Source organism: Mauremys mutica, chromosome 7 (genome assembly GCF_020497125.1).
Source record: "Mauremys mutica isolate MM-2020 ecotype Southern chromosome 7, ASM2049712v1, whole genome shotgun sequence".
Classification (NCBI taxonomy): domain Eukaryota; kingdom Metazoa; phylum Chordata; order Testudines; family Geoemydidae; genus Mauremys; species Mauremys mutica.
In genome coordinates, this window is record NC_059078.1 from 90,020,342 (window position 1) to 90,046,331 (window position 25,990).

At 44.0% G+C, this 25,990-nt stretch overlaps 2 protein-coding genes across 8 annotated transcripts in view; one reads left to right on the forward strand and one right to left on the reverse strand.

The window, feature by feature from the left end:
- Positions 1-6,231: 6,231 nt before the first annotated feature.
- Positions 6,232-25,990, reverse strand: part of P4HA1 (prolyl 4-hydroxylase subunit alpha 1) — a 79,544-nt gene continuing 59,785 nt past the window's right edge. For 5 of the 7 annotated variants that reach the window (XM_045022569.1, XM_045022570.1, XM_045022568.1 and 2 more), the window contains exons 10-15: positions 25,596-25,695; positions 20,864-20,917; positions 16,819-16,884; positions 11,938-12,006; positions 9,343-9,439; positions 6,232-9,025 (exon numbers count right to left, since the gene is read on the reverse strand). In XM_045022569.1, the coding sequence (XP_044878504.1) occupies positions 8,955-9,025; positions 9,343-9,439; positions 11,938-12,006; positions 16,819-16,884; positions 20,864-20,917; positions 25,596-25,695 (457 nt within the window). In that variant the 3' untranslated portion in view covers positions 6,232-8,954. Of the gene's footprint in view, positions 9,026-9,342; positions 9,440-11,937; positions 12,007-16,818; positions 16,885-20,742; positions 20,797-20,863; positions 20,918-25,595; positions 25,696-25,990 lie in introns of all 7 variants that reach the window. The other 2 variants (XM_045022571.1, XM_045022572.1) reach the window with 1 other exon arrangement.
- The window catches only part of NUDT13 (nudix hydrolase 13), a 93,829-nt gene continuing 82,010 nt past the window's right edge, over positions 14,172-25,990 (forward strand). Inside the window, exons 1-2 of the mRNA XM_045022581.1 lie at positions 14,172-14,189; positions 15,923-16,129. The gene's annotated coding sequence lies outside the window, so the exon portion shown is untranslated. The remainder of the gene's footprint in view (positions 14,190-15,922; positions 16,130-25,990) is intronic.

A 25,990-nucleotide genomic window follows, 5' to 3' on the forward strand; every position in this document is an offset into this window, starting at 1 on the left:
CGACCATGAGTATGCCATCTCTGCCCGGGTGGCACCCCCAGGTGAGCCACGATTGAAGTGAACAGAGGCAAAACCTGGTATGTTTAGTTGCAAACGTGTAGACAGCCATGTGACTCAGGAAACCGAGGCAAGAGCGAGCCCAAGTTGGCGGGAAGGTCCGTAGACCTTGTACAATTGTTACCCTCGCCTGAAACCAAGGCTGAGGAAAGCAGGCTCTGGCGAGTCTGGAGTCCAGGACGGCCTCAATGAATTCCCTTCCCTATATGGGAATCAGAGTGGATTTTACTATTGATCATCAGGCCTAGACACAGGAAAAGGTTCGTGTCGATGCCCACATGACTGGTACTTTGGGCCCGGGGGTTCTTCGAATGAGTCACTCATCTAGACACGGAGAACGTGCATCAGACGGTGGCGAAGAAAGGCGGTGATTACAGCCATGCACCTTGAATACCCCTGGGCTATATAGAGGCCAACCGGGAGGGCCGTATACTGGGAATAACGATGGTAGGCCCCAAACCGAGGGTACCTTCTGTGTGGAAGAGAAATGGCAACGTGAAAAACACGCGCCCTTCATATCGAGGGCAGCGTACCAGTCTCCGGGATCCCAGGATGGGATGACGGTCGCCCTGGGTACCATGCGGAACTCATCTGCATCGTGACTTGTTGAGTTCTTGCAGGCCTAGGATAGGTCTGAGATCTCCCTTCGCTTAGGGGAATAGGTTTCGCCCTTAGGTACCTCCTGTATAGCTCCGATGAGGAGCGGCGTCCACACCTCTTGCCAGAGGAATCGCTCGTGAGAGGGGTCCTTAGGAGGGGCGAGGATGGGTAGGCTTTTGCCCCATTGGTGGTCAGAAGGACCCTAATTCTGGCTCCTTTGGGGTGCGGATTGATGGCCACGACCGTGTAAGCCACGCCCGCTGGCCATGTCCTGACCTTGTCAAGGCGCAGGGTAAGAGCGGAGGTTGGGGACGGAAGCGTCGGTGCTGAATTACCGGCGTGTGCATGCCGAGAGAGAGAGAGAGAGCAAAGTGACCCTGCTGCCCTTTAGGTTCTGCAGCCTAGGGCCAGTGTTGTCAGAGAACAGGCCTGTGCCACTGAAGGGCAAGATCTGTATAGCGTGCCGCAGCTGCGAGGGAAGGCTCGATAACTGGAGTCCTGAAACGCGCCGCGTGGCAACACCCGAGGCCAGAGTCATGGCAGCGGAGTCAGCTGCGTCCAACGAGGCCTGGAGGGAAGCTCTCTCCAGCTCCGTCCTTTGCTGCAGGAGGGCATCGAACTCTTGACGGGAGTTCCGAAGAACCGACTCTGTAAATTTGCCCACCGCCACCCACAGTAGCGGATAAGCAGGGCTTGCTGGTTCGCTACACGAAGTTGCAGGGCCCCCTCCGGGTACATCTTATGGCCCAGTAAGACCACACGCCCAGCCTCTTTGGATTTAGGGGCTGGTCGCATTTCGATTAGAGGAGGGCCGGAGGGGTATGTTCCTGCCCCCGCCTCATCTGGGGAGGAGGAAGAAGAAAGGCCCGGGACAAGCGGGTCCTGTGTGGGCTCGAGCTCCTGGACGACCTCCTGATCCGGTGGGATCTGGGAGCCCGGTGCCGAACCGGGGGTTGCTCTGTACCGGTCGGATGGGGACGACTAATTGTCACCTCTGGCACCCAGAGCTCAGAGGGAACGGAGCGAGATGGGATCACCGGTACGCCTCTGGCGTGGTAGTACACCCACGGCGTCCAGAATGACCACTGATTGTTTTCCGATGTGCCCTCCAGAGTCTTCGAGGAGACCTGAGTGCTACGCATATGAAGTGTCCGCATGGGACGACACTGATGCGTGGCTGGATGGCCCTGGAGGAGCTGAAAGCTCTTGGTAGAGTCTCCGTCTGTAACTGACGTCGCTCGATGCGGCACTGGGGATCGGTACCGGTAGACAGACCGGTACCGAGAACGGGACCTGCCACCGAAGCTGTGCCGGGTGGTCGACCAAGGGCGGTGCCTGAGGCTTGATCGGAGCTGAGTGTCCCGGACCGGCGAACGGGATGCTGACCGGTGCCGCGAGCACTACTGGTACCAACAGGGAGAACGGCGCCGAGACCTAGATCGGTGACAGGACCGAGAACATCTGCGGAACCGCGACCCTGAACGGTGCCGCTGTGCGGTGCCGAGGTAGGGTGGTCTGATCAAGGCAGGCTTGCCCATCGACTATGTAACCCCCACCGGCGGTGCCGGGGGTTGAGGCAGCGTAGATGCTGTCGTTGCAATCAGCCCCCTCGCCGTGGACACTGTCTCCGGCGTGGAGGGAATAGTGAGCTCGACCATAGCTGGCACCCCGGATGCAGCTTCATAGTGAGCTCGACCACGGTCCATACCGGGGAGTGTTCCAGCACCGGACTCGACGGCTTTTGCCTGGCCGGAGTGAAAGGTGCGGATATTGACGGTGCCGCGGCAGACATCGGTGCCTGGCGGTCCCACTGAACATAGCGCTCGGCTGCGGAGCAGGCGGCTCGGACGCAACTTCCTAGCGAGCTCGACCACGGTCCGTACCGGGGAGCTTTCCAGCACCGGACTCGACGGCTCTTGCCTGGCCAGAGTAACTCTTCATCCTCCAGGAGAGAGGTCCATGCCGAGGGTACGTCGGAGTCAGCGACGGTGGTGCCAGGCGGCCTTGGCGGCACCGGCGGTCCGGTGCCGAGGGAGCGCGCCGTGAAAACTAACTAGCGCTCGGCACCGAAAGCGGAGGAGCAAGAGCTGCCTCCCTCAGGAGCTGTTTAAAACGAAAGCCCCGCTCCCCTTTGTTCACTGATTAAGGGCCTCACAAATGCGGCACTTATCTGTGAGGTAAGATCCCTCGAGGCACTTAGGAGAAGATCTCTTGTCAGCAGCGGCTTGTGGCATTAGAAAACCCTGTGGACCGGGCATCGGACCCGGCCCCGGGTGAGGGGAAGGGGATAAACCCCAACCCCTGTAAAATAAATACACTATACTATTCTACAAACAAACAGAGTTAACTACAACTATAAACAGAACGAGAGAAAACTACGAGTAGCTAGGGAAGTGGAGGTCAGCTGAGCTGTGCTCCACTGTTCCAACGGCCGTCACGGGCGGAAAGAAGGAACTGAGGAGCGGACGGGCCGGCTGGGGTATATATCCTGCGCTATAGCGGCACCACTCCAGGGGGCGCCCAGCCAGCCCGCCGGAGTTGCTAGGGTAAAAATCTTCCGAAGAGCCGTGCACGCACGGCGCGCACACCTAACTGGAATGCATAGGAGCAATCACTCGAAGAAGAATTAGCATCTTTAGTACTTAACAGGATTGCAGTATGCAAACTGCCTGTACAATTCAGATGAACTGAATTACCTCTGATGTCCAACTCCCTTCTTCAAGAGTAGCAGCAGGTACAATAAGGAATAGATATCTGTTCTAGAATGTGGCTTCTAACAGACTATAATGCTTCTGATACTGTATACAATTTGGGAAGTTATAAGCAAGGAATATGGACAAGAAGCTACATTTGGATATTTCACAAGACATCCTGGCTCCTGAGTTGCCCAGCTGTATGTTGTGTATTATAGCCACAGAGGGAAAAATGACTGCAAAAATGTCAGTGTGTAGTGAAGTACTATACAAAATATCACAGAAAACCTTCATTAGCTCAGATAAGGCTGAAGAAAGAATGTGCAGTACAAGGGAGATTACGCTAGGTCATGGCAGGGAACAACTGAGGACGCTTTGTATGAAAAGTAGCCAAAGTGCCAGCTTGCTGGGGAAAAAGTTAAAGGAGACAAAGGGCATATCTACACTGTGGCATAATGTGCACTGCTGGTAAGGGGTGGTGTGACTTGAAGTGTTCTAAAGTATGTTAATAGGTCCATGTAGATAGGGCTGGTAGGAACTGAATTAAAGCACTCTAGGGAATATTAGTATTCACCAGCAGCACCTGAACAGATCCATTAATATACATGTTAGGGCACTTCAGAAATCACAGCCTATAGTGCACATTACCTCACCATGTAGGCAAACCCTGAGACCCTAAAGAGAATAAAAAATTCCCTGCTAGTTCATACTGGGTTTTTCCAAAAGCTAGAGATTGTGTTGGTGTTTTTATTTTAAACTGACAATTGCCATCCCCCTCCCTGCTGCCTTGGGACTGACCCTGCCTCCCAGCCTGAGTCCAGATTTGAATTTCATGCTTGGGACCAAAAGTCTAGATCCCAAACACCCTTGAAATAAGGGGTTAAAAAAATCTTGATCTCTAAACCTAACCTGCAGTTTTGTTAATCTATCAACAGCATCTATAGCAAGTGTTCCTTAAATGAGAAGCACACAGCATGTATCTAGAAGACTATTTGATTTATGGGATTACAACATGGCATTGCTATTTCTTTAGCATCTCATCTAGAAAATGTTTGTGGCTTGTCAGAACTGTAGAATTGAGTCCATAGGAAACAGTATAGTGTTAAACACCATGGGCATACAAAGGTTGGGAATATACCTTTAAGTGCCTTGGCATGGGCTCTTCCTCAACTACCCTTTCATGTGAACAATCCAAAGGTCAGGGGGCCATAGGAAAGCTTCTTCTAAATATTTAAAAACAAAATGTTGACAATATTTGAAAAAGGACATTTCTGGCAAAGGTTCCATAGAATCATAGAATCTCAGGGTTGGAAGGGACTTCAGGAGGTCATCTAGTCCAACCCCCTGCTCAAAGCAGGACCAATTCCCTTTCCAACACCTTTCTTTGTCTCCTTACCCTTGGCTTTAGGTTAGAAACCCCTTTATAGGCTAGATTCTTCTTATACAGTTCCAGTACAAACTACCAGGGCCACACACCATCAACTTATGTAACTTGAGATGCTTGGATTCAACTCAGCTTCCCTCTGGGATACAAGGTTTTAACTGATTGGAACATAAATAAAACACCCCCAATACCAAAACAAAAAGTGGTTTATCCCACCAGAAATGGTTTAGGGTCCAAGGGCCTCTACATGGAGCAATGATGCAGACTACAGGGTGTAATTTCTAAAGCACACTTAATGTGCAACATATTAATTGCTCTGTGTAGACCAACCTGGTGCATACTAAAGATCCCTATTGTAAACTTATTTTAACACAGTACTGTTTCAAAGAGACTTGAAAACTTGGTTTTTGGACAGCTACCTAAAAATCAAATTGCTTAAAATCCCCCCCCCCCCCCCATCCCCCAAATGAAACTCAACCCCGGAAGCCCTAACTGTATTTCAATAAAGAAAACCTAAAGAGTGCGGTTATACTAACAAGGGTATTTTAATCTCCTTTCACAATGCTAGACATAAGCTGCTTACTTTTACAAGTGTTTTACATTAATGAAAGGGCTGTGTATTTGGAAACTAAGATCTTCTGGGTACTGCTATTCATTGTTAAAGGCTTATTTTCTTCTATTCTGCTTCCTTGGTCCTTTATCTTGTCTCACTTGGACACACATGATTAAATCTCATGTCTGTTGTTGTGAACAGTTAATACAGAGTAATCCATGTTATAAGCATCTTCTAAACCAGGGGCAGGCAAACTTTTTGGCCTGAGGGCCACATCAAGTTTCGTAAATTGTATGGAGGGCCAGTTGGAGAGCGGGTTGTGGCCCGGCCCCCACCTCCTATCTGCCCCCCCATCCCTGTTCTCTAATGGCCCCTCTGGGACCCTTGCCCCATCCACACACCCCTGCTCCCTGTCCTGACTGCCCCCTGCCGCCCAATCCAACCCCTCCTCTCATTCCCAACGCCCACGCCTCCCCCCCCCCCGGCCTCTTGCTCCATCCAACCCCGTTCCCAACCCCTATCCACACACACACACACACTCACACTCACTCACACACCCCTGACCACCACCCCAAACTCCCCTGCCCTCTATCCAACCCCCTTTACTGTGCTGCCTGGAGCGCCAGAGGCTGGAAGTGCTACAGGCTGGGCTCTGCAGCTGCGCTGTCCCAGGAGCTCACAGGCCCACCAGCCACAGCACTACACCAAAGCAAGCAAGCTGAGGCTGTGGGGGAGGGGGAACAGTAGGGGAGGGGCTGGTGGCTAGCCTCCCAGGCCACGAGCTCAGGCAGGACAGTCCCACGGGCCACAGTTTGCCCACCTCTGTTCTAAACCCACTTTTTAGATTCTGAAATTAATTAGGGAATAGGGCTGTTGAGTTTCTAGGAACCATATAGGAATCCATAAATCTGACAAATGGACAGCAACAGATCACAAGAAAAAAGTTTGATGGTGAGGATTTTCACTGTAAGTGGCAGTGACTTTTATTTTAAGCCTGTTCTTTACATTTAAAAAAATGTTACAAAAAATTTAATAGTAAGGCAACTTTTCAGATGTCACTGTGAACCGGATAGTTGTCATTCATATTTAATACTAAACTGCATTCACACAGGAGCCAAACTCTTGATCTGAAAGCCCTTTGTAGAAAGTTAATGGATACGACAGGAAACAGCACTTTTACACAGTGTTAAATGTATGAACGCTTCAAGCAAGGGAGATGAAATATGGGTCTTTATCTACAACAATTAAAGTAAATAGTTTATTTTCCTATTAACCAGGCTTGGAAGGATTCAGTTTTTAATGATTTTCAACACATTTAACCAGTCTTAGATATAACTTTATCCAATGGAACATTTTCACTAGTAGAAAACAAATTTCATTTAGTGAAAATGGACAAAAGAAATAAACTATCAAATGATTTTATTTCTGGATCGTAAGCATCATGAAATAGAAACAATATTACTTAGAAACTGCTCTAAAATTCTATGAACATTAGAAATGCTAATTGATGGGTGGGCACAGAAGGAGAGACTAATTTTCTGACCTTACCAACTGAAGTCTAATAGGCCCCAAACCATTGTTTCCCACCTCAAATCTCTTGAGGGAAGGAGTAGTATGTTTGTCTTTGCTTGAACTGAGTTGGGAGTTACAGGTTGGTATGTGATACCCCCATCTTCTTGCTGCTGCTGCTGCTGCCGCCTGAAAGTAAAGGGTGGGTTGGAGCACAGCCTGGCTTTCTTCCAGTTTGAGAAATGGACATTTCAAGCAAGTATATAGCAGTAACTTAGCTGACCACTGATTGAGATCTCATTTTTTCTTTTAAGACTTTAAACCGAGTTTAAAAAAAGGCACTGACAAATGTAAGAGAAGAGTGGGGTTTTTTCTTAGCAAAAAAACCCAGACTATTAGCTGCCACACCATTACTGGGGTGTCTCTAACTAGAGAAATTGTTTGATTACAGAGAGGGGGGACTGGAAATGGAGGTGTTTTGCCTTTTTGTGCCTGACAACTTTCTATCAAGCTCTCTTAGCCATGTCCACTCCATTTTCCTGAAAATTGCAGGACTAAACTTCAGCCCTAGTTACCAAAAGAGCATATGAAAGGAATGAAGGAAGAGCACGATGGAGAAAAGAAAAAACTGAGTGACAAACTTAAATGAGGGGATTTACATCACAATTTACAAGAGGAAAGGGGGGCGGGGATGAAGAATTTGTTTAAAAGGGTCAAAATTCAGAGAACAAGAACTCTGTTCTGTTGGTGCATATTTCTTTGCTAGATTTTATTTATGCCATACATTACTTGATTTAACTTTTTTTAATAATAATCCTTCTGAAGATGTGAGTCCTCTAGTACCTTTAAATTGCATCCCTATTCCCAAAGTATCTGTATAGGTTAATAGTTGGATTCTCCTACCTTTTGGGTTCAATCTTCGGGTTCTCACTCAGGTAGAAAATCCACTTATCTAAAATGGGGTTTGCCCGTACACTATTAAAAATATTCAGCATTTCAGAATCCAAGATTAGACTGACAGAAGGTGGCTTGCTAGGTTCTGGTGTGGCTCACTTTTACCTCCATCTACATCCTGTGTGAATTCAGTCCAGAGTTGGTGAAAAGCCAGTCACAGTTATGGCATGTATTCAATGTCCACAACATCTCAAAACATACACAAAATGAAAAGCATTTAAAAAAGAGTGAAGATTATAAACAGACTGCCTTTGTCACAAAAGATCTCAGCATTGGAAAATTTGGCTTTTCACAAGTAAATCTTTGAACCAGTTTGAAATTCCATTCTCCTAAGGCACAATGCTCTGTTTAATCAAAGATGGTACTGTCCCCATCCCACTGGACAAAAAACGGATGTAAAGGTTTATTACTAGGACACAGAAAAGCAGCTTTTTTTTTAAATGGACAAACTAAGTCATAAAAATAAAACTAGACCTGGAAAGCAGGTCATTTCTGTCAGGCTGTTCTGAGGCACACAGGTATCTGACACAGCACAGCCAAAACATGTACTTTATATGATTGCGGGCTCACATTCTCTGGGTTACAAGTCAAATTCACTGTAGAGGCATGAGAGAGAATTTACAAGTCAGTTAAATCTGAGCTTTTGTAGTATTGGAAAAACAGGCTAAGATAAATACAAAGGTAACCTGTCACGCAGAGAACACAAACCATGCCCACAGATCAATTGTAGTGGTGAGGCACGCTACAACAAAGAGTTGAGTTTGGGAGCTGGAGACAAGGATTGGTTTAATGCAGCCCTCCAAACAACGAGTCTGTGCTTGAAATTAGATTGTTCATGTTTTTTTTACCACTGGTAAACTCAAGCTTGTGAGGACTAACACATGTCACATACTGGCTTTCTCTGCCTATCTGAGATTCTACAGAGTAAAGGGTACTATAAATCACAAATTATCCCCGTTATTTCTGACTCAACTATATTTTGTCCTTCTAGCCTGAAAACCTTGAAAAATCTCAATATATTTTCTCTCTATAAAACAGGGATATTGTAGAGTGAACTTAAACCATGTAGGTGTTTCTTCACAGACAATACTGGATGTGGTTGGAAACTGTACCTGTAGTGGAGTGTTAGTAAACTGTAAAAACTGTAGAAAGTTAAATGGGGGAAGACACATTTTACACAAACTTGAGTACACAAAAGTCTGCATCATTCCAACTCTGATAAAGTGCACGGTCTTCGGAATTCCTGACCTCGTTCGTGGATCCATTTATTGGATACTATAAGAGACAAAAATAGTATTGGTCACCACTTCTATTTAAACTAAATACACATTATCAGCACATGCATCAAAAAAGCTTTATTCCCCAAATATAAATGTCAAAGCAATGGCCTGAAACTTGACATTCTAAGCCTAAGAAAAAAAACCCACAATATTTGCAAATTGAGAAAATTTTAGTATGAAGTAGCTAGGTATGTACTAGCTCACTTCTTTTGAAAGGAGCTGGTGGCTGTACTGTATCCTACCACAAGCAGTGAAGTAAAAAAACAAAAACAAAAATTAAAATCAGATGTTTGGCAGAGTAGGGATACTTACCCCACTTGTTTCCAACTAGTACTGGACAGGCTGCATGCCTTGTGCTGTAATCGCCTTCTCCACTTGGAAAAAGATTGTACCAGAATACAGCTGTTCCCTGGAAATTTCAGTACAAACATAACATTTTATTCTATGCAATACAAAGTTTATTTATACCAGGATTAATAATCAAGGACTTTAAAATATGGTTTATTTAAATAGGTTAATTTTTTAAATGAACGTATTTAAAATTAAACTTGACAACCTGTTAAAGCCTAAACTTAATATTCATTTAAATTGAATACAAAATATAATAAAGTTCTAAAGAAAACCAAAGCACTGAAATTGCAGGAAGTCACTGGCTAAGCACCTAGAACCTGTGTTTGCTGCAGTGCTACACCAGCTTTTGATGGCAGCAGCCTCTTCTGCAGATGCAGAGAAAATATTTTCTTCATTTCAAAGTTAAGAAACTGATTGGAAGAGAGACGCTTTCTTGTCTACATTGTGGAATAATCCACATTATGGCAAGGTGTGATTCCTAAAGTTCTGTTTGTTAAAGTGCACTAGGGAACCTTTAGTATGCACCAGTGTCTATAGGCACCAATTAATGTGCAACACTGCAGGTGGGGGGATTTCTAAAGCAGAGTAACAAAGTGCAAATTACACCACCACCACATAGGCAATCCCTAGGCGTGAACTGATGCGATCTATTAAAATCATGAAGGGCATGGTGACAAACTATCAATTCAAATTCACTAGCCACAGAGCCATCCTTTGTTTTAATAAATCCAAAACATTTGACTCTTTCATGTGTCCAGAATGCAAGGTTTATTTAAATGGCAACAACCTTTGTTACTGCAGAGTTACGGTGTCACTGGAAATCTTATGTCCTTCCAGAAGTTTAGGTTAAGCAAGACTCAAACTTAAAAAAAACTAGGAAATTCAGAGTTAAGGTAAACTGCCCACATAACCTTAACACTGCCCTCTTTGAACAATGCCCCATAACCCACATACTGTCTTTTCACTCTATATTAAAGGAGTGTCCTATACCTGCCCTACACTCACCTCTCCTGACAGCACACCACACTTGTAAAATTTAACAGCTGCTTCACACTTAACTCACAGGATACCACCTAAACCTATACTTTCCCTTACCCGTCTACAAACTGTTCTCATATCCCACCTCACTATTGACAATTCACATGGCAAGACCCTCCTCTTCCCCCCTGAAACTTGCTCCTGAGACAACTTACACAATTTTGTAATAAAATGATCCATAGTGGCTCCTCATGGTACACATGCTGTTTGTTTTCCCTTCCTCGCACATAGGAGGCGGGGTGCAAATCCTGAACTTTATACTCACAGTTCTGTGACACTTCTCAAACTCATTCTTCTCAGCTCACAAACAAATCGCTACCCCCCCTGCTGCCTGTGCCATTAAAACCATTTAGTACAGTTAAAAACACACACCTTGAATGCAGCTGCAGTGCACGTGGATAGTTCCCAGTGGCTACTGTCAGCTCCAAGGGAGCAGAGGTAAGGTTATGTGGGCATTTACCTTAACTCCGTATTTCCTGAAGTTTGAGTTTTGCTGAACTTATGTTCTGGAAAGGCACTAGCTGTCACCGGGAAACCTGAACTGTGTTAATTTTTTTTTTGCCATTTGACTTCCTACTTATTGGGGGGATGGGGGTTTCTTTTAGACAAAGAAAACTTGTTGGTAGGAGTGAGTGGTCATTGTGGCAACTGAACATTAGAATGCAAGTCAAGTGGCCTGTCAATCCTGGCCATCTCTCCCCCCCGCGCCAGCTCAGCATCACTGAACAGCCCTATCCCTCCCAGCTGGCCCCCACCACGCTATTTTGTCCAGGCTTGGAAGGGCATGACCCATATGTGTGTGGTAGTATAGCCAGGTTGCCAAGTGGCTTTGGCCGTGGAATCCAGCTGTCTCCCGACAGATGATCAGAGAACCCAAAAAGATCTTTAAGAGCCACCACCATTTTCTAAAAATGAGTTTCATTCTGTGCACTGCTTGGCTAGTCTGGGTTTCCGCTCCAAATTGAGTCTGACCCAAATTACAAGTAAGGTTAAGTTTTATGTTTTGGACCTATTGGCTTCAGTAGTCTATGATTCAATACATGTTAAAACTTCATAATCATGCAGAATAGCAAAAACTGAAACACTGCACAAGCACAGCTAGATTTGACCTAAAAATACATTGCTCCCTCGATATAACGCCACCCGATAAAACACAAATTCGGATATAATGCGGTAAAGCAGTGCTCCGGGGTGGGCGGCTGCGCACTCCGGTGGATCAAAGCAAGTTCAATATAACACGGTTTCACCTATAACGTGGTAAAATTTTTTGGCTCCCAAGGACAGTGTTATAGCGAGGTAGAGGTGCATGTGTAATTTTACTTGCATAGGTAGCGCCACTGAAATAAGTGGCGCTGCTTAAGTGTTCACAGGATTGGTGCCCTAGTACTTTCTTCAATCAATTCATTTTGAAGTTTTCATTTTACATTTAAACATCCAAATATACAGTTCCTCATAGCTGGATGTTAACGGAGGGAAAGTGGGAGTGTAACATCTAAGATGCATTAAAACTCATCTTACCTTTTTAGGCCAAACACTAGCTCCTACTTCAGGGAATACAGTAGCTCCCCCTGCTGATACATCACTCATCTGTAAAGGAGAGAAAATAAGAGCAGCTTTTACCCAGTGCTTTCCAAAAAACCCATCAATAAAATATGAAGTTACTGAAAACCTTCATTTCTGACTCCACATTAAGGGCACAATTTCTGTGACTAGCTGTAAAATTGCATTTGTTATGGCCCTGTAGCATTAAACAGAAAATGCGTAGCCATTCTTGTTCCAGAATTTGTAAGACTTTCAGATGCTTTGATGAGCAGAGTACAAATACTGTGGCAGCTAGAAAAATGGAGTTAACTTATCTGTAGCTAGAGATTCTTTGACATGTGTGGTCCCTACCTGTATTCCACACATGGATACGCATGTACTCCATTCACCTAGACTGGAAATTTCTTAGCAAGTAATGTCCATTGTTCTGCACCTGCACAAGTGGTCTCCTTATGCTCCAAACCGAGGATATGAAGGGTAGTGCAAACTGACACCTTTCCAGTTCTTCTTACTGTGAATCAAGAAAGATCGGAAGCAAAGGGGAAGGAGGGCAGGCAGAATACAAATAGGGACTCCACACTTCAAAGAATCTCCAGGTTACAGATAAGTAACCTTCATTTCTTCTTCAAGTACTAGTACCTGTGTGTATTCCACATGTGGATGAGTGGTAAGCACTATTTAAAACAGAGGGAGGGTGAGAATATGCAGTTTGTATAGATGTCTGTAAAACTGCTGTCCCAACAGCTGCATCTGCAAAAAGAGGCCTAGATTAAGGGATAATGTTTCATGAAGGTACGGATGGCACTCCAGGGTAGCTGCTCTACAAATGTGTAGTATAGGAACCTCTGTAAAAGATGCTGTTGAGGCTGCTTGTGGTCTAGTGGAATAGGCTTTCACCTATCTGAAGGAGGAATATGCCCCAGCTGAGAGAGAGTGAGCAGATAATGCTTTTCCTTGCAATCACATGTGAAAGACCCAGGTCAGTTGGGTACAGCAGAATAGCAGAAGGCAGATATACTGGCCACTGGATTAACAGTTTTCTGTTCCCTGACTGACCAGAGCAGGGGCTGCTCCAGGCTAATGAGAACACCTGACTCTAACCTGCAAAGAGTCAGGTGAGGCAATTAAGCTAATGTGACCACCTGACTAAGGCCCCACTGATACTATAAAAAGGGCTCACTCCAGTCAGGCAGAGGAGAGCAAGTGCAGCTGAAGGGCTGGTTAATGAAGACACCCTCAAACCATCGGTAAGGGAGCCCTAAGGTAAGGGTGAAGAAGAGAGAAGCAGGAGAGCTGTGGGGAAGTGGCCCAGGGAAATGTACCAACTCTGGCAGTGAAAGGTTGACTGCTAACAGCTGCTCCCATTAGGGTCCCTGGGCCGGAACCCCAACCCACCACTACAGGAACATCTCCTGGGAGGGGAAATCAGGCCCCTGTCAGGAAAGGAGACTAAACTGTTCTGAAATAAGCCCCCAGGGACAACAGAGACTGTGGGAGTTCTCTCACCAACCTCCATGCTGGCCTATGATGAAAAGGGCTCAGTAGACTGTAACCCTGGCCCTAGAGAGAGAAGGGCTACACAGAGGGTCACAGTGAGCCACTGAGGCTAGCATAAACCGCCTAGAAGCGCAGGACCCACAGGGGCAAGGTCAGAGCTCTGCCACACTCTATTGCAACAAGTAACCTTGATGACTTCCTAACTGGTTTTGTTCTTTGCATATAGAATGCTAAAGCCCATCTGATGTCATGAGAATGAAGTCTCCTCTCATTGGAATTATGAAGTTGTAGGCAAGGCAACCACCAAAAGTCTGTGTAGTTCTAGTGATGCCATGCCATTCCTTGCTAACACCAGAGTGCCCCACCAAAGAAACCCCTGTGTGGTGGTGTGGGAGAGAGCAGCAACAGTTGAGACGGAAGCAGCAGTATATCCACTCTAGCATTGGATAGCACACAGTAAAAGTGCTGGTGGTAAAATGGCTGAGAGGCATGTCCGGGTTTATAACCCCACTTGTGGTATTCTCTCTTTGAGGCTGGGATATAAATGCTCAGGGAGTGGAGAATTGTCCGGAATCCTTACACAAGTGCAATGATTCATCAGCTTTCCTGTTGAAGAGTTAGACTGTAAAGGAAAATCCTCAGTGATATTCTGGACCTCCCTGGGGAACCCTGAAGAGTGAAGGCATGATTCAAGTATCGTAACTATAGCTTCAGCAACAGCTCTAAACATGGTATCACCCCACCACCACCGCTGCTTAGAATGAGGTCTCAGGCACCAGTTTGATTTCCTTAATGATGTCTTGGAATTGAGTCCTGTCCTCCTGAGGAATCAGGACATGGTAGTTAGCAAATTCTGACTTGGAGATTGGTTGATGAAAAATCCTTTCCAGAAGGTCAAGGCATTTAAAGCCTTTACCTGTTAGAGCTGCGCTGGGGTGTTGCAATCTTAATCTCACTGTGGGTGCCTGCACCACTAGGGAGTTACCCTCTGGGTGGGTAAAGAGGAATTCTGCTCTTTTAGCCTTCCTGGGATGGGGGCACAGGGTATACCACAATGCCCTAGTAGGTTCCAAAATGGCATTGTTCATTGAGAGGGACACCAGAGAAAGGCCCATGGGTTGTAAGATGTCAAGGAGTTTAGGATGTGTGTCATGGACCTTGTTGAGAGAGCTGGAGCTCAGTCACCATCCCCTGCACAAACATCTGATTTTGGCTGTGGCCATCAATTGATACGGCAATAATGGAGCGACTGCCTCCTTGGGGGAGGACGATGACTTGCCTTTTGGGACTATCAGTACCAAACCTCTAGTTTGATTTCTTCCTCTGTGTACTCAGTCAGTCGGTAACACTTGGGAGAGTAGCGCTGATAGGTTTTTGTGCACAGATCTGGGCTGTTTGGCGTATGGATCCTGTGGGGTCAATATCCCATTAATGCAGTTCTGTGGGCAGTTTTATCTTCAAGGAGGACTGCTCCAAGACCTCTTAGAGGTTCTATTAGGTTAGCCTCCCTAAGAGGAGACTGACTCAACGGATGAGAAAGTAGGTTCATCATCTACCTGCAGTCTACTGGTAGAAAAATGTTCCAGCTTGTGGAAAGGGTAGGAGAGAAATCTCAGGGTGGTTTCTTCTGTCTGAGAAGGACCAGGCCTGACAGGAAAGGATGTTGTGGGTAGGGTAAGGCACAACTATCCTCTGGCAAGGTAAAAGTTTCAGTCCACGCTGGAGTTTGGGACTGATGCACCTGAGGGAATGAAGGTTGGTTAATCCCTGCTGGAATGTCTCTGCTGTTGAAGGGAAGTCCAAAATCAAGTTCCCAGTCCATCCTGGTAGATGCTGACCATTTGTCCTATGAGCTGGAGCTAGAATTGACTGATCCTTCTTCCTTCACAACTTCCCCTCTTGGATGGAAAATTTAGGTGGATCTAACTCCCAGGTCCTGTAGGCAAGGACTTACCTGACTTGGACCTAGTTGGAGAGGGTTACTTTCATTTGACAGCAGATCTAGAAGGGGATCTCTTATGCCCATAAGAATGCTCCTTACTCTGGTAAGAAGTCTGAGGCAGTGGTTTTTTTTGGGGGCGTTAGTGCCCTTATAGCCTCTGGTCTAGAATTTGTGCTCATAGGGTCATTGCCTGCAGTCTGAGGCCACTGGAGGGGATGTCTCCCTGGCCTGGATGCGACTGCAATCTTATGGCCTTATCCATATGGTATTTCCTCAGATGGTGCTCTAGTGCCTCAGGTTTATGACAAATGCTGCACTTGGTGGTGGTGAACCTCTAAAGGCAATGCTGATGTTCAACACTGACTGAAGGAGCTGGGGGTAGGAGACAGTTCTTAAATCCCAAGATGGAGTATAATCCTTCTCTGCAGGGAGAAACTCCATAAGGCAGGAAGAAACTAGTCTATGCTAACTAGCCTATAAACTCTAAGAATACTTAAGCTATGTATAAATATATATTTACAGATTCCGCAAAGATTGATTTCGACAAAGATTTCTGACTCCAGCCAAGTGCTGGGTAAGAGGGAGCTGGTGACTGATCTGCACCACCCCTTATCTTAAATTTGGAGCACAAGGAGAGGCCTGGACCAATGGACACAACTTCCTAGTAATTTCCAATCTCCGGTGCATGGAGTGTACGTGTGCTTGTTGGGACCTCTTGTTGATAACAAGGTTAGTTATCTCTAGACTGATTCTTGCCTGCATATTTATACCTGCCTCTGAAAATTTCCACCACATGCGTCTGACAAAGTGGGTATTCACTCATGAAAGCTTATGCTCCAATACGTCCGTTAGTCTATAAAGTGCCACAGGACTCTTTCTTTAGAAATTTGGTGCGCCAAAAGTGTCCAGCGGAATAGGGAGTGAACACTCCAGGGAGATGTTTGGAAGGCTTGGAGTGTGCTTACTGCTAACATATACAGTAACAGTTGAACCAGCAAAGCATAGATGGAAGTGCTTGTGTTGTTCTGGTTCGGGAGTTGCAGAGCTGACTCCTGCTACGCACAGACAAGGCTTCCTTACATGAAGGGCAGGTGGTAGCGAAGTGCCTCACAATCTTGGGTATCCGCAGGAGTGTCATACCTGTTGACTACCTTTTAGATTTAAAAAAGCCTCAAGCACCTAAAGAAAAGAACTTTGAGACTAAGTTTACTGAATTTGTTTTTTTTTTTTTAAAGTTGGTCCAATTTTAAAAGGTACTCTTATTTACCACTGAGAAATTATTAGCTGCCTTATTTGCAGATTACATGAATTGGAATCACTGAAATCACTCAAGCGCCTAAGCTAAATATGCAGAAATAGAAACTTTTTTTTTTGGCAGAAACAGTTTGTAATGACATGGCTAAAAATGTCTCACTTACATAAAACAACCAAGTAGCAATTCTGTTGCCTGTTCCCAATTCTTTAAAAGCATCTGGCTCATCTTTCTGTGAAAGAAAGCAAAACAGATTTAATAAAATGCTCGTTATTTTGATCATGTAATTTGCACACCTGTGGATAGGCAGCTGCAGTGCCAGCAAACAAACTCATGCAGAAAAAAATCAAATATAGCTCAGGACACAGAGTGAGGAAAATGTATGTATTTGTTTATTTGTTAAATATTTTTCCTTTGCGGAAGCTACTGAAATTAAAAGGTTGCAGCCCACATGACAAGCTGAAAATGCCCCTTTGTCTTAAAATACATAAAGACCTTCATAATCTAGGCCTTAAGTACTTGTCTACTTGTAACTGACAAGCATATGAGTTTACACAAGGGAAATCTGCTCTTCACTACCTCAGTTGAGTGAGAAGCAGGCTGAGGTCAGGACTTTCTTGGGGTTGTACCTTGGCTGCCTTTAATACATGCTGTAGCCTTACCTTTTTATTTTGGCTCTTCCCCCCCCCCCCCTTGATTTTTAGCCTTCTCCCTTTTTCCGTCTGCTTTTCCCTTTTCTGCCCCCATTCTTTGTACTAGTGCACAAGTGACTCTTTGGCAGGGACTATACCTGCTAGTTACTGTATTTGCCCTTGTGCCATGATGTTGCTGCCAGTGCTATTTGGCTTTCTTGACTTTCACATTTTATACAGCTTAGATATTGAATTATCCAATTCTTAGTATTACAGCTGCAATGTCTCAGAAGCAGGATGTCTGGCTCTAATTGCTGAAGCTGCTGATAAAATCTGACCATGCATTAATGCATAAAATGGGTATTCTGAGATGTATTATACGAAGATCCAAGCCTCTGTGTGTATGGAGGCAGGTGTGCACTCTCTAAAATACCCCTGGAGCAGCAATTCTCCCCCTATACAAAGAGCACTGGAGATGGCTCCCTTTGGAGCCAGTTATCATTCTTTTATTACAGCTTGAGAGTGGCAAGAACAGATACCTCAGCAAGAGCCAGGCTTGCTGCAGGACCTTTAGACTACCCCAGTTAGAACCGATTCTAACCAGGGCTGTCAATTAATCGCAAATTAATTGTGATTAATTGCACTGTTAAACAACCAATTGAAATTTTACATATTTTGGACCTTTTCTTCATTTTCAAATATATCAATTTAATTATAACAGAATAAAGTGTTCAGTACTCACTTATTACAAATATTTGCACTGTAAAAGTGATAAAATAAATACTATTTTTCAATTTATACTACTATACTGGTATGATATGATCTCTATCATGAAAGTGCAACTTACAAATGTAGGTTTGTGTTACATAACTGCATTCAAACAAAACAATGTCAAATTTTAGAGCCTACAAGTCCACTCAGTCCTACTTCTTGTTCAGCCAATCACTAGGAGAAACAAGTTTGTTTACATTTACAGGAGATAATGCTGTCCATTTCTTAATTACAATGTCACCTGAAAGTGAGAACAGGCATTCACATAGCACTGTTGTAGCTGGTGTCGCAAGATATTTATGTGCCAGATGCGCTCAAGATTTATGCCTTTTTATGCTTCGTTCCAGAGGACATGCTTCCATGCCGATGATGCTCACTAAAAAAATAATGCACTAATCAAATTTGTGACTGAACTCTTCAGGGGAAGAATTGTATGTCGTCTCCTCTGCTTTATTCTGCCATATATTTCGTGTTATGGCAGTCTCCGAGGATGACCCAGCACGTTTGTTTTAAGAACACTTTCACTGCAAATCTGGCATAATGCTAAGAAGATACCAATATCTTCCAAAGATTCCAACATCTGAGAGGGATGAGGTATGGAGCATGCTTTCAGAAGTCTTAAAAGAGCAACACTGATGCAGAAACTACAGAACCCGAACCATCAAAAAAGAAAATCAATCTTCTGCTGGTGGCATCTGACTCTAAATGATGAAAATGAACATGCATTGGTCCGTATTGCTTTCGACTTATTAAAAAGAACCCATCAGCATGGACGCATGTCCTCTGGAACGGTGGTTGAAGCATCAAGGGACATATGAATCTTTATCATATCTGGCATTTAAATATCTTGCAACACCAGCTACAACACTGCCATGTGAACGCCTGTTCTCACTTTCAGGTGACACTAAACAAGAAGCAGGCATGATCTTCTGCAAATGTAAACAAACTTGTTTGTCTGTCCTCTTTTTTGTTCAGCCAATCGCTTGGAGTGGACTAGTAGTCACTATTTTTTTATTTTGGAATGCAATTTTTTTGTACATAATTCTACATTTGTATGTTCAACTTTCATGATCGATTGTTCTACAGTACTTGTATTGAGTGAATTAAAAATAGTATTTTTTTACATTGCAAAAATAAAAAGTGAGCACTGTACACTTTGTATTGTTATAACTGAAATCAATATTTGAAAATGTAGAAAACATCCAAAAATATTTAAATAAATGGTATTCTATTGTTTAACAGCAGGATTAATTGCATGATTAATCACCATTATTTTTTAATTGCTTGACAGCCCTAATTTTAACTCGATTACTGAAGTTCAGCCAATCAAGAAGCCAGGCCCCACACTACTGATTTAATACTGACTTAGCTAGAAACCAACTTAAAAATAAATAAATAAATAAAATCCGACTTCCTCCCTTCATATGCCACAATGGCACTGCTATACCAAAGAGCTGCCTTATAGAACATTTTTATAACTGTCCATATGTATCCCTTGAAGCACAAGAGAAACCATCCACATTGTGGGCCAGGAAACTACTTCCTTCTGGTTAAGACCAATTGCTGTTACGTATTCATCTATGGGAAGTCTCCAGTGCATCCCCCCAATAACTTTGTATATTGTTGTGCACTGATGTTCATTCTTTTTAGAAGCCATTATTTTAGAAATTAATTCATGCATTTGAAAAACTGTTAATGATTTTCAATGACTTTGACAGGACTTTTCATATTTGTTGGTTTTGGTTCACAAGACAATGTTAATCTAAAAGTGTTAATCACACATAAAATGCCCATTAAACAACCACCTGAAATGGCATTATTTCCACTCATGTGAAATTCAGTTGGGGTAGGGAGAGGAGAGGAAATTCAAATTGTTCATCAAATAAGCAAGTAAACAAAGCAGAGCTTGGGAGGGGTGGGAACATAAGGCTTTTGTCATCTCTTAATTTCTTTCTTTGGGCAATTAATTTTTTGCTCAATTTATAAACCAGAAAAAGCAGCAGATTGATTTATGAAAATTTAGTGCTAGTGAAAGGTGCTAAAAAACTCTCAGCTCTGGGAAATTAAATTCTCTCTCCACAGTAAAGGTATAGCATAGCCAATAGCAATGCATACTTCACCACGCTGTCCAGACAATCCTGACCTGCAGGGACTCTCTCTAGAAAAGAGAAGGTAATTATGTCTCCAGGTCCATTCAGTGCCTGGCCTCTCTGAAGAGGCTACCTAGTGGGGTGCAAATTGTGGTAATTTGTGTGAGCAGAAACCCTGTTGATTGAGGCCACTACATTATTTTCCATATGCCACCAAAACAGACATCAGATAGTAATAACTGATTCACTGCAGACTTTGGTTGGATTTGTACCACTAAGGATTATTACACTGACTTTTCATTATTACAGTTTGCTGAGCCAGTCATACCTTATCCATCTCCCAAATGAAGTGAATACCTTCACTCTGAAAGAATTAGTCACCTCCCTGAATAAAAGACTGTTTTACAGTTTGAAAGGAGACCTTACTGCTTTATAATGCCTGTTCAGTTGGTGGTTTAGAGGGCTTTATCCATTAATATGGATTAGAAGAGTTGATAGGCTATGAAATTTAACATAAATTGAAGAAAATATATTGTGCTACAGTCAACAGGCCTAGGCTTCAGTAGGTCATCTTCACCCCTCCACCTCTTTACTTGCCCGTGCAAAGTCAAAGTGGGGTTCATACTGTCCTCCCACTCCATAATTTGCCACCTGAAAAAGAGAAACACAGTGCATGTGAAGTAGAAAGCCACGAAGGCAGAAAAATAGAGGAACTTACCCTTCCAAAATCAAAATGAGGCTCGTACTGGCCTCCTACGCCGTAGTTGGCTACCTATAGTGAAAGGAGAAGCACAAATATCTAATAAAGCAGTATACTATCTGGAGGAGAGCGAATGAATATTTGACTTCAGCATATACACTTAAAACTTTCATCTATAAAAAAAATTCAAAGTCATAGCAAATAAGTCCCTCCCCTGTAGGGCATACTGTCAGATAACAAAAGGGTTAAATCCTATTAAACCTACTCATTAATAGTTCCACTGATTTCAATCAGACTACTCGTGAGAATACAAGCAGGAGTTTAGCTTTGAGTTTTGAGTCTCGGGATCATTTCTACAGCTATCTACAGACTCTCTCATGATAGCATTTCAAATCCTAAAATAGGGGTTTTCACAAGTTTTTTGGTGGCCCCGGAGTGCAGCCACCAACTCTTGCTGGTGGCAACTAACAATTTTTCCTAAAATACTGAATTAACTTTAGGAAAAAAAATAAATATTCATATATACATCTCCAAATGATTGTAATTTATTTATGATGGGGTTGTTGGGGTTTTTTTTTTTTTGAAGACTCAGTAATGAAAATATACACTTGTCTCTATTCTTTACTGGACCTAAACAGAATAGAAACACAAATAAGGTGCTTTGCATGTTCTTGTATTTTTTGGGTGTAAAAAGCAAGTAAAAAGACTTGCTTGCTAGTAAGTCTACTGCTGTGAAAAGTGGTATTTGTATCTTATTACGTTTCACAGCCTCCCAGCTAGCTACTCAGTCTGCTGTGAAAAGTGACATTAACATACAAATACCACCCTTCATAGCAGACTTACTCAGCCCCAGGAAGCATGGGGACAAATTAACCCCTGGATGGGGAGCCAGGAGTTATCCGGGGGGGGGGGGGGGGGGGGGGGGGGGAGAAAAAGCCCTGGGTAGATACCTGCCACTGCATGGCCAGGGTTGGATCTCTGGGGCCCAAGCCCCAATCCCACAGCCAGGGGATGGAGCCCACTGCCGGAAGGCCAGAGAAGGCAGTGGGGGCCAGGAGTGCTAAGTGGTGAGCCTGCACCACAAGCCCAAAGCCCAGGGCTGGAGGGGGCAGCAGAGGCGGGGGGGGGGGAGGGGAGAAGAGCCACAAGAAAAGCCCCTGGTGGCCTCATGCAGCCACAGTGGCTACGTTTGAGAAAACGCTGCCCTAGAAAGAGGCAGCCAAACATCTTCATTTTCTGTTACCCTGAATTAAACCAGACAGTCTCTACACAAAAGAATAAATGGACACAAATCTGACATCAGGAATCATAACATTCAAAAACCAGTGGGAGAACACTTCAACCTCTCTAACCACTCAGTGACAGACTTGAAAGTAGCAATTTTGCAACAAAAAAAACTTCGAAAACAGACTCCAAAGAGACTGCTGAACTTGAATTAATATGCAAATTAGATACAATTAACTTGGATTTAAACAGAGACTGGGATTGGTTGGGTCATTACACTAATTGAATCTACTTCCCCATGTTAAGTTCTCCTCACACTTTCTATGGGTCATCTCGATTATCACTTCAAAGGTTTTTTTTCTCTTGCTGATGATAGCTCATCTCAATTGATTGGACTCTTACAGTTGGTATGCGTACTTCCACCTTTTCATGTTCTCTGTATGTATAAATATCTTCTGTCTGTGTGTTCCATTCTATGCATCCGAAGAAGTGAGCTGTAGCCCACGAAAGCTTATGCTCAAATAAATTTGTTAGTTTCTAAGGTGCCACAAGTACTCCTGTTCTCTCTTCTACCACCCTAAGTCATATAGACACTTTAAATTGTATTTATACACAGACAGAATGTACATTACGAAAGTCTGAAGGTGGTCAGGTCAAGTACGATTTTTTAAAGATGCTCAGCATCTTCAGCTATCAGACTCCTGTGAGTTGGGATGCTTGGCATCTTAGAAAAATCAGGCAATTAATCCTTCATGCAGTGTTAGATTAGCTCAGCAGCAGCAGCAGAAGTAAATCCAAGACTATTTATGAGTTAGGATTTCACAATTCCTGCAGCAGAGTCTGTTCTTGAAGTGAGAGCTCTAATATTTCACTCCACCGCCATTACTTTCCTGATCAGCACAGCTAGAGCCATCATGCCTTCAAATACTTCTCCATTGCACAGAGTATCAACAAAGAGTCACTTTTTTTTATACTACCACTCTTACATTTCTCCAAACAGAGCTGCAGAAACTATCATCTGTCCCTGCTTGGCTCTAGTCTATCAGTCGTTTTGAGTAATGTTCCCCTCCTGTAATGGCTGTCTGTTTTATACCAAGAAGTCCTTTATCCAAGTCATAGATAAAATAGTAATTAGCTTCTATAAACTTTAAAGACTTACAAAATTGTTCTTAAAGCATCCTTGTGTGTTACTCCAAATCACTTTCCCATCCTTTAACAGGAACTCTCCCTCCAATCAAAACTAAGCTCAGTTCTGGATATTAGTCACCAGCCTGACTACATTTTTAAATTTTGTCAACCATATTGCTGACTTCCATCTGCCACTTTCTCCTACACAACACTCTAAAGCATGGGTGGGCAAGCTTTTTGGCCTGAGGGCCGCATCTGGGCATGGAAATTGTATGGTGGGCCATGAATGCTCACAAAATTGGGGTTGGGGTGCAGGCTCTGGGGTGGGGCTGGGAATGAGGGACTTGGGAGCGTAGGAGAATGTTTCAATTTGGGACCAAGGGGTTTGGAGGGGGAAGGGGCACCTCTGGGGTGGGGCCAGAAATGAGGAATTCATGGTGCAGGTGGTGACTCTGGGCAGAGGGAGTGAGGGCTTTGCCTGGGGGTACAGGGTCTGGGATGGGAGTGTAGGAAGATGCTCTAGGCAGGGACTGAGGGGGTTCGGAGGATGGAAGGGGGAATCAGGGCTGAGGGTATTAGGGCTGGGGCAGGGGGTTGGGAGTACAGGCAGCACTTACCTCAAGCAGCTCCCGAAAGCAGCATCACGTCCCCACTCTGGCTCCTACGCAGAGGCGTGGACAGGTGGCTCTGCGCGCTGCCCCGTCCAGAGGCGCTGCCCCTGCAGCGCCCATTGGCCACAGTCCAGTGCATAGAGCCCCCTGGCTGCCCCTAAACATAGGAGTCTGAGGGGTGACATGCCACTGCTTCTGGTAGCTGCGGCACACATGCGCAAACCCCAGACCCTGCCCCCCAGTGGGAGCTTGAGTGTCAGATTAAAAATCGGCTGGTGGGCCGGATGTGGCCTGTTGGCTGTAGTTTGCCCACCCCTGCTCTAAAGAGCCCTCTATTCTGAGCTGGATGCCTGGGCATTTTTATCCTCATGTGAACTTTGTTTAGCGTGGCAAGCCTGGTTTCATGATCAGCAGTCACACTTTCTACGTCTTAATCATAGACTTGTAGACTGGAAGGGACCTCGAGTGGTCTTCTAGTCCAGTCCCCTGCACTTAAGGAAGGACTAAGTATTATCTAGATCATCCCTGACAGGTGTTTGGAGATTTTTAAGAGCAGGTTAGACAATGATTGAGATTTCACAACTTTCCTGGGCAATTTATTCCAGTGCTTAATCAGCCTGTCAGTTAGGAAGTTTTTCCTAATGTCCAACATAAACTGCCCTTGCAACTTAAGTCCATTGCTTCTTGTCCTATCCACCGAGGTTAAAGAAAACAGTTTTCCTCCCTCCTCCTTGTAACCATCTTTTATGTACTTGAAAACTTATGTACTCCCCCAGTCTTCTCTTCTCCAGACTAAACAAACCCAGTTTTTTCAATCTTCCCTCATAAGTCATTGTTTGCTATACCTTTAATCATTTTTGTTGCTCTTCTTTAGACTTTCTCCAGTTTGTCTACATCTTTCCTGAAATGTGGCACCCCACACTAGATACAATACTCCAGTTGAGGCCTAGTCAGCATGGAGTGGAAAAATTACTTCTTGTGTGTTGCTTACAACACGCCTACTAATGCAGCCCAGAATTATGTTTGCTTTTTTTGCAACTGTGTTACACTCAATGTGAATGGCAGTAAATGTTAAGGTGTGATGCTTCCACATTGATAAATTAAGACCCCAAATCCCTCAGGCACAGCCTATTGCAACTAGTGAATTTATTTAATGAACTTAAAATACACACATGCAATCACAATCTTTCCCATGTTCTAACAATGCTGATGAATTAAGGATAAAGTCCTCAAATCAGTTTCTCTGAGACTTTCTAATCTTGAGATGGATTCAGAGAAAACAACCTCTTCCCTTAAATATCAGTCAAAAACCAGTATTTCTCTAGATACCATTCCCATGAAAATTTGAGCTACCATCAGAAAACCTGGTCTTATTGGTGGCAATAAAAAAAATGTCTAAACAAAAAACCTCGCTCATTTTAAAGAGCAGAAATGTCAACTGTTCTCTACTTCCCTACAGGTTCTACAAATCAAACTCAGCCCTAGGGTAAGCAGGTGCTGCTGCACTGAAAACAAAATTGGATCCCCTTTACACCAAGACTGAATTTGGCTCAGTTATTCAACTGAAGTATCAAGGCATTGATGTTCTTCCCATATTGATTAGACCTGACTTTCAGTAACACTTGAAGGAGTTGAGTGCACACCAAAGAATAAGTCTCTGCATATATTCCCCCAAAGCAGCTGTCTGAAGATTACCTGGGTGTGTCTATTGTACAGTAGATTTAAAAGTCCATTTCATTCAAACCAAAGTCTGGTGTGACTAGTTACTGAAATCCTTATTTACACACCTGTAGTTCCTCTGCTGTGGAAACATCCAGTCCTGTTAGGTCCTGTATCCTCCTGTTAATGCGAGATACCACAGGGCTTTCATATCCAGACAACCAGGCACTAAATTAAAAAAGGAAATGATTTGCTAGTAACATACCATAAGCTTGTGTTATAAGTGGAACATTCAGAGTTTTATAACTTCTAAAATGTTCATAAAGACTTAGAGCCATCTTATTTAGAGACAGTTATTTAGGCTAATATAATTACTGGCATCGCCAGGTCCCATATTTGTGAGGCTTCTCTTACCAGAGAGGACATTTGTAACATTGGTAATATCACAGTCTTGAATAAGGCCCCTAGTTTCTATAAAGGGTTAGGAAGTGATCAAAGGAACCATATTTAAATTTTTTAAACT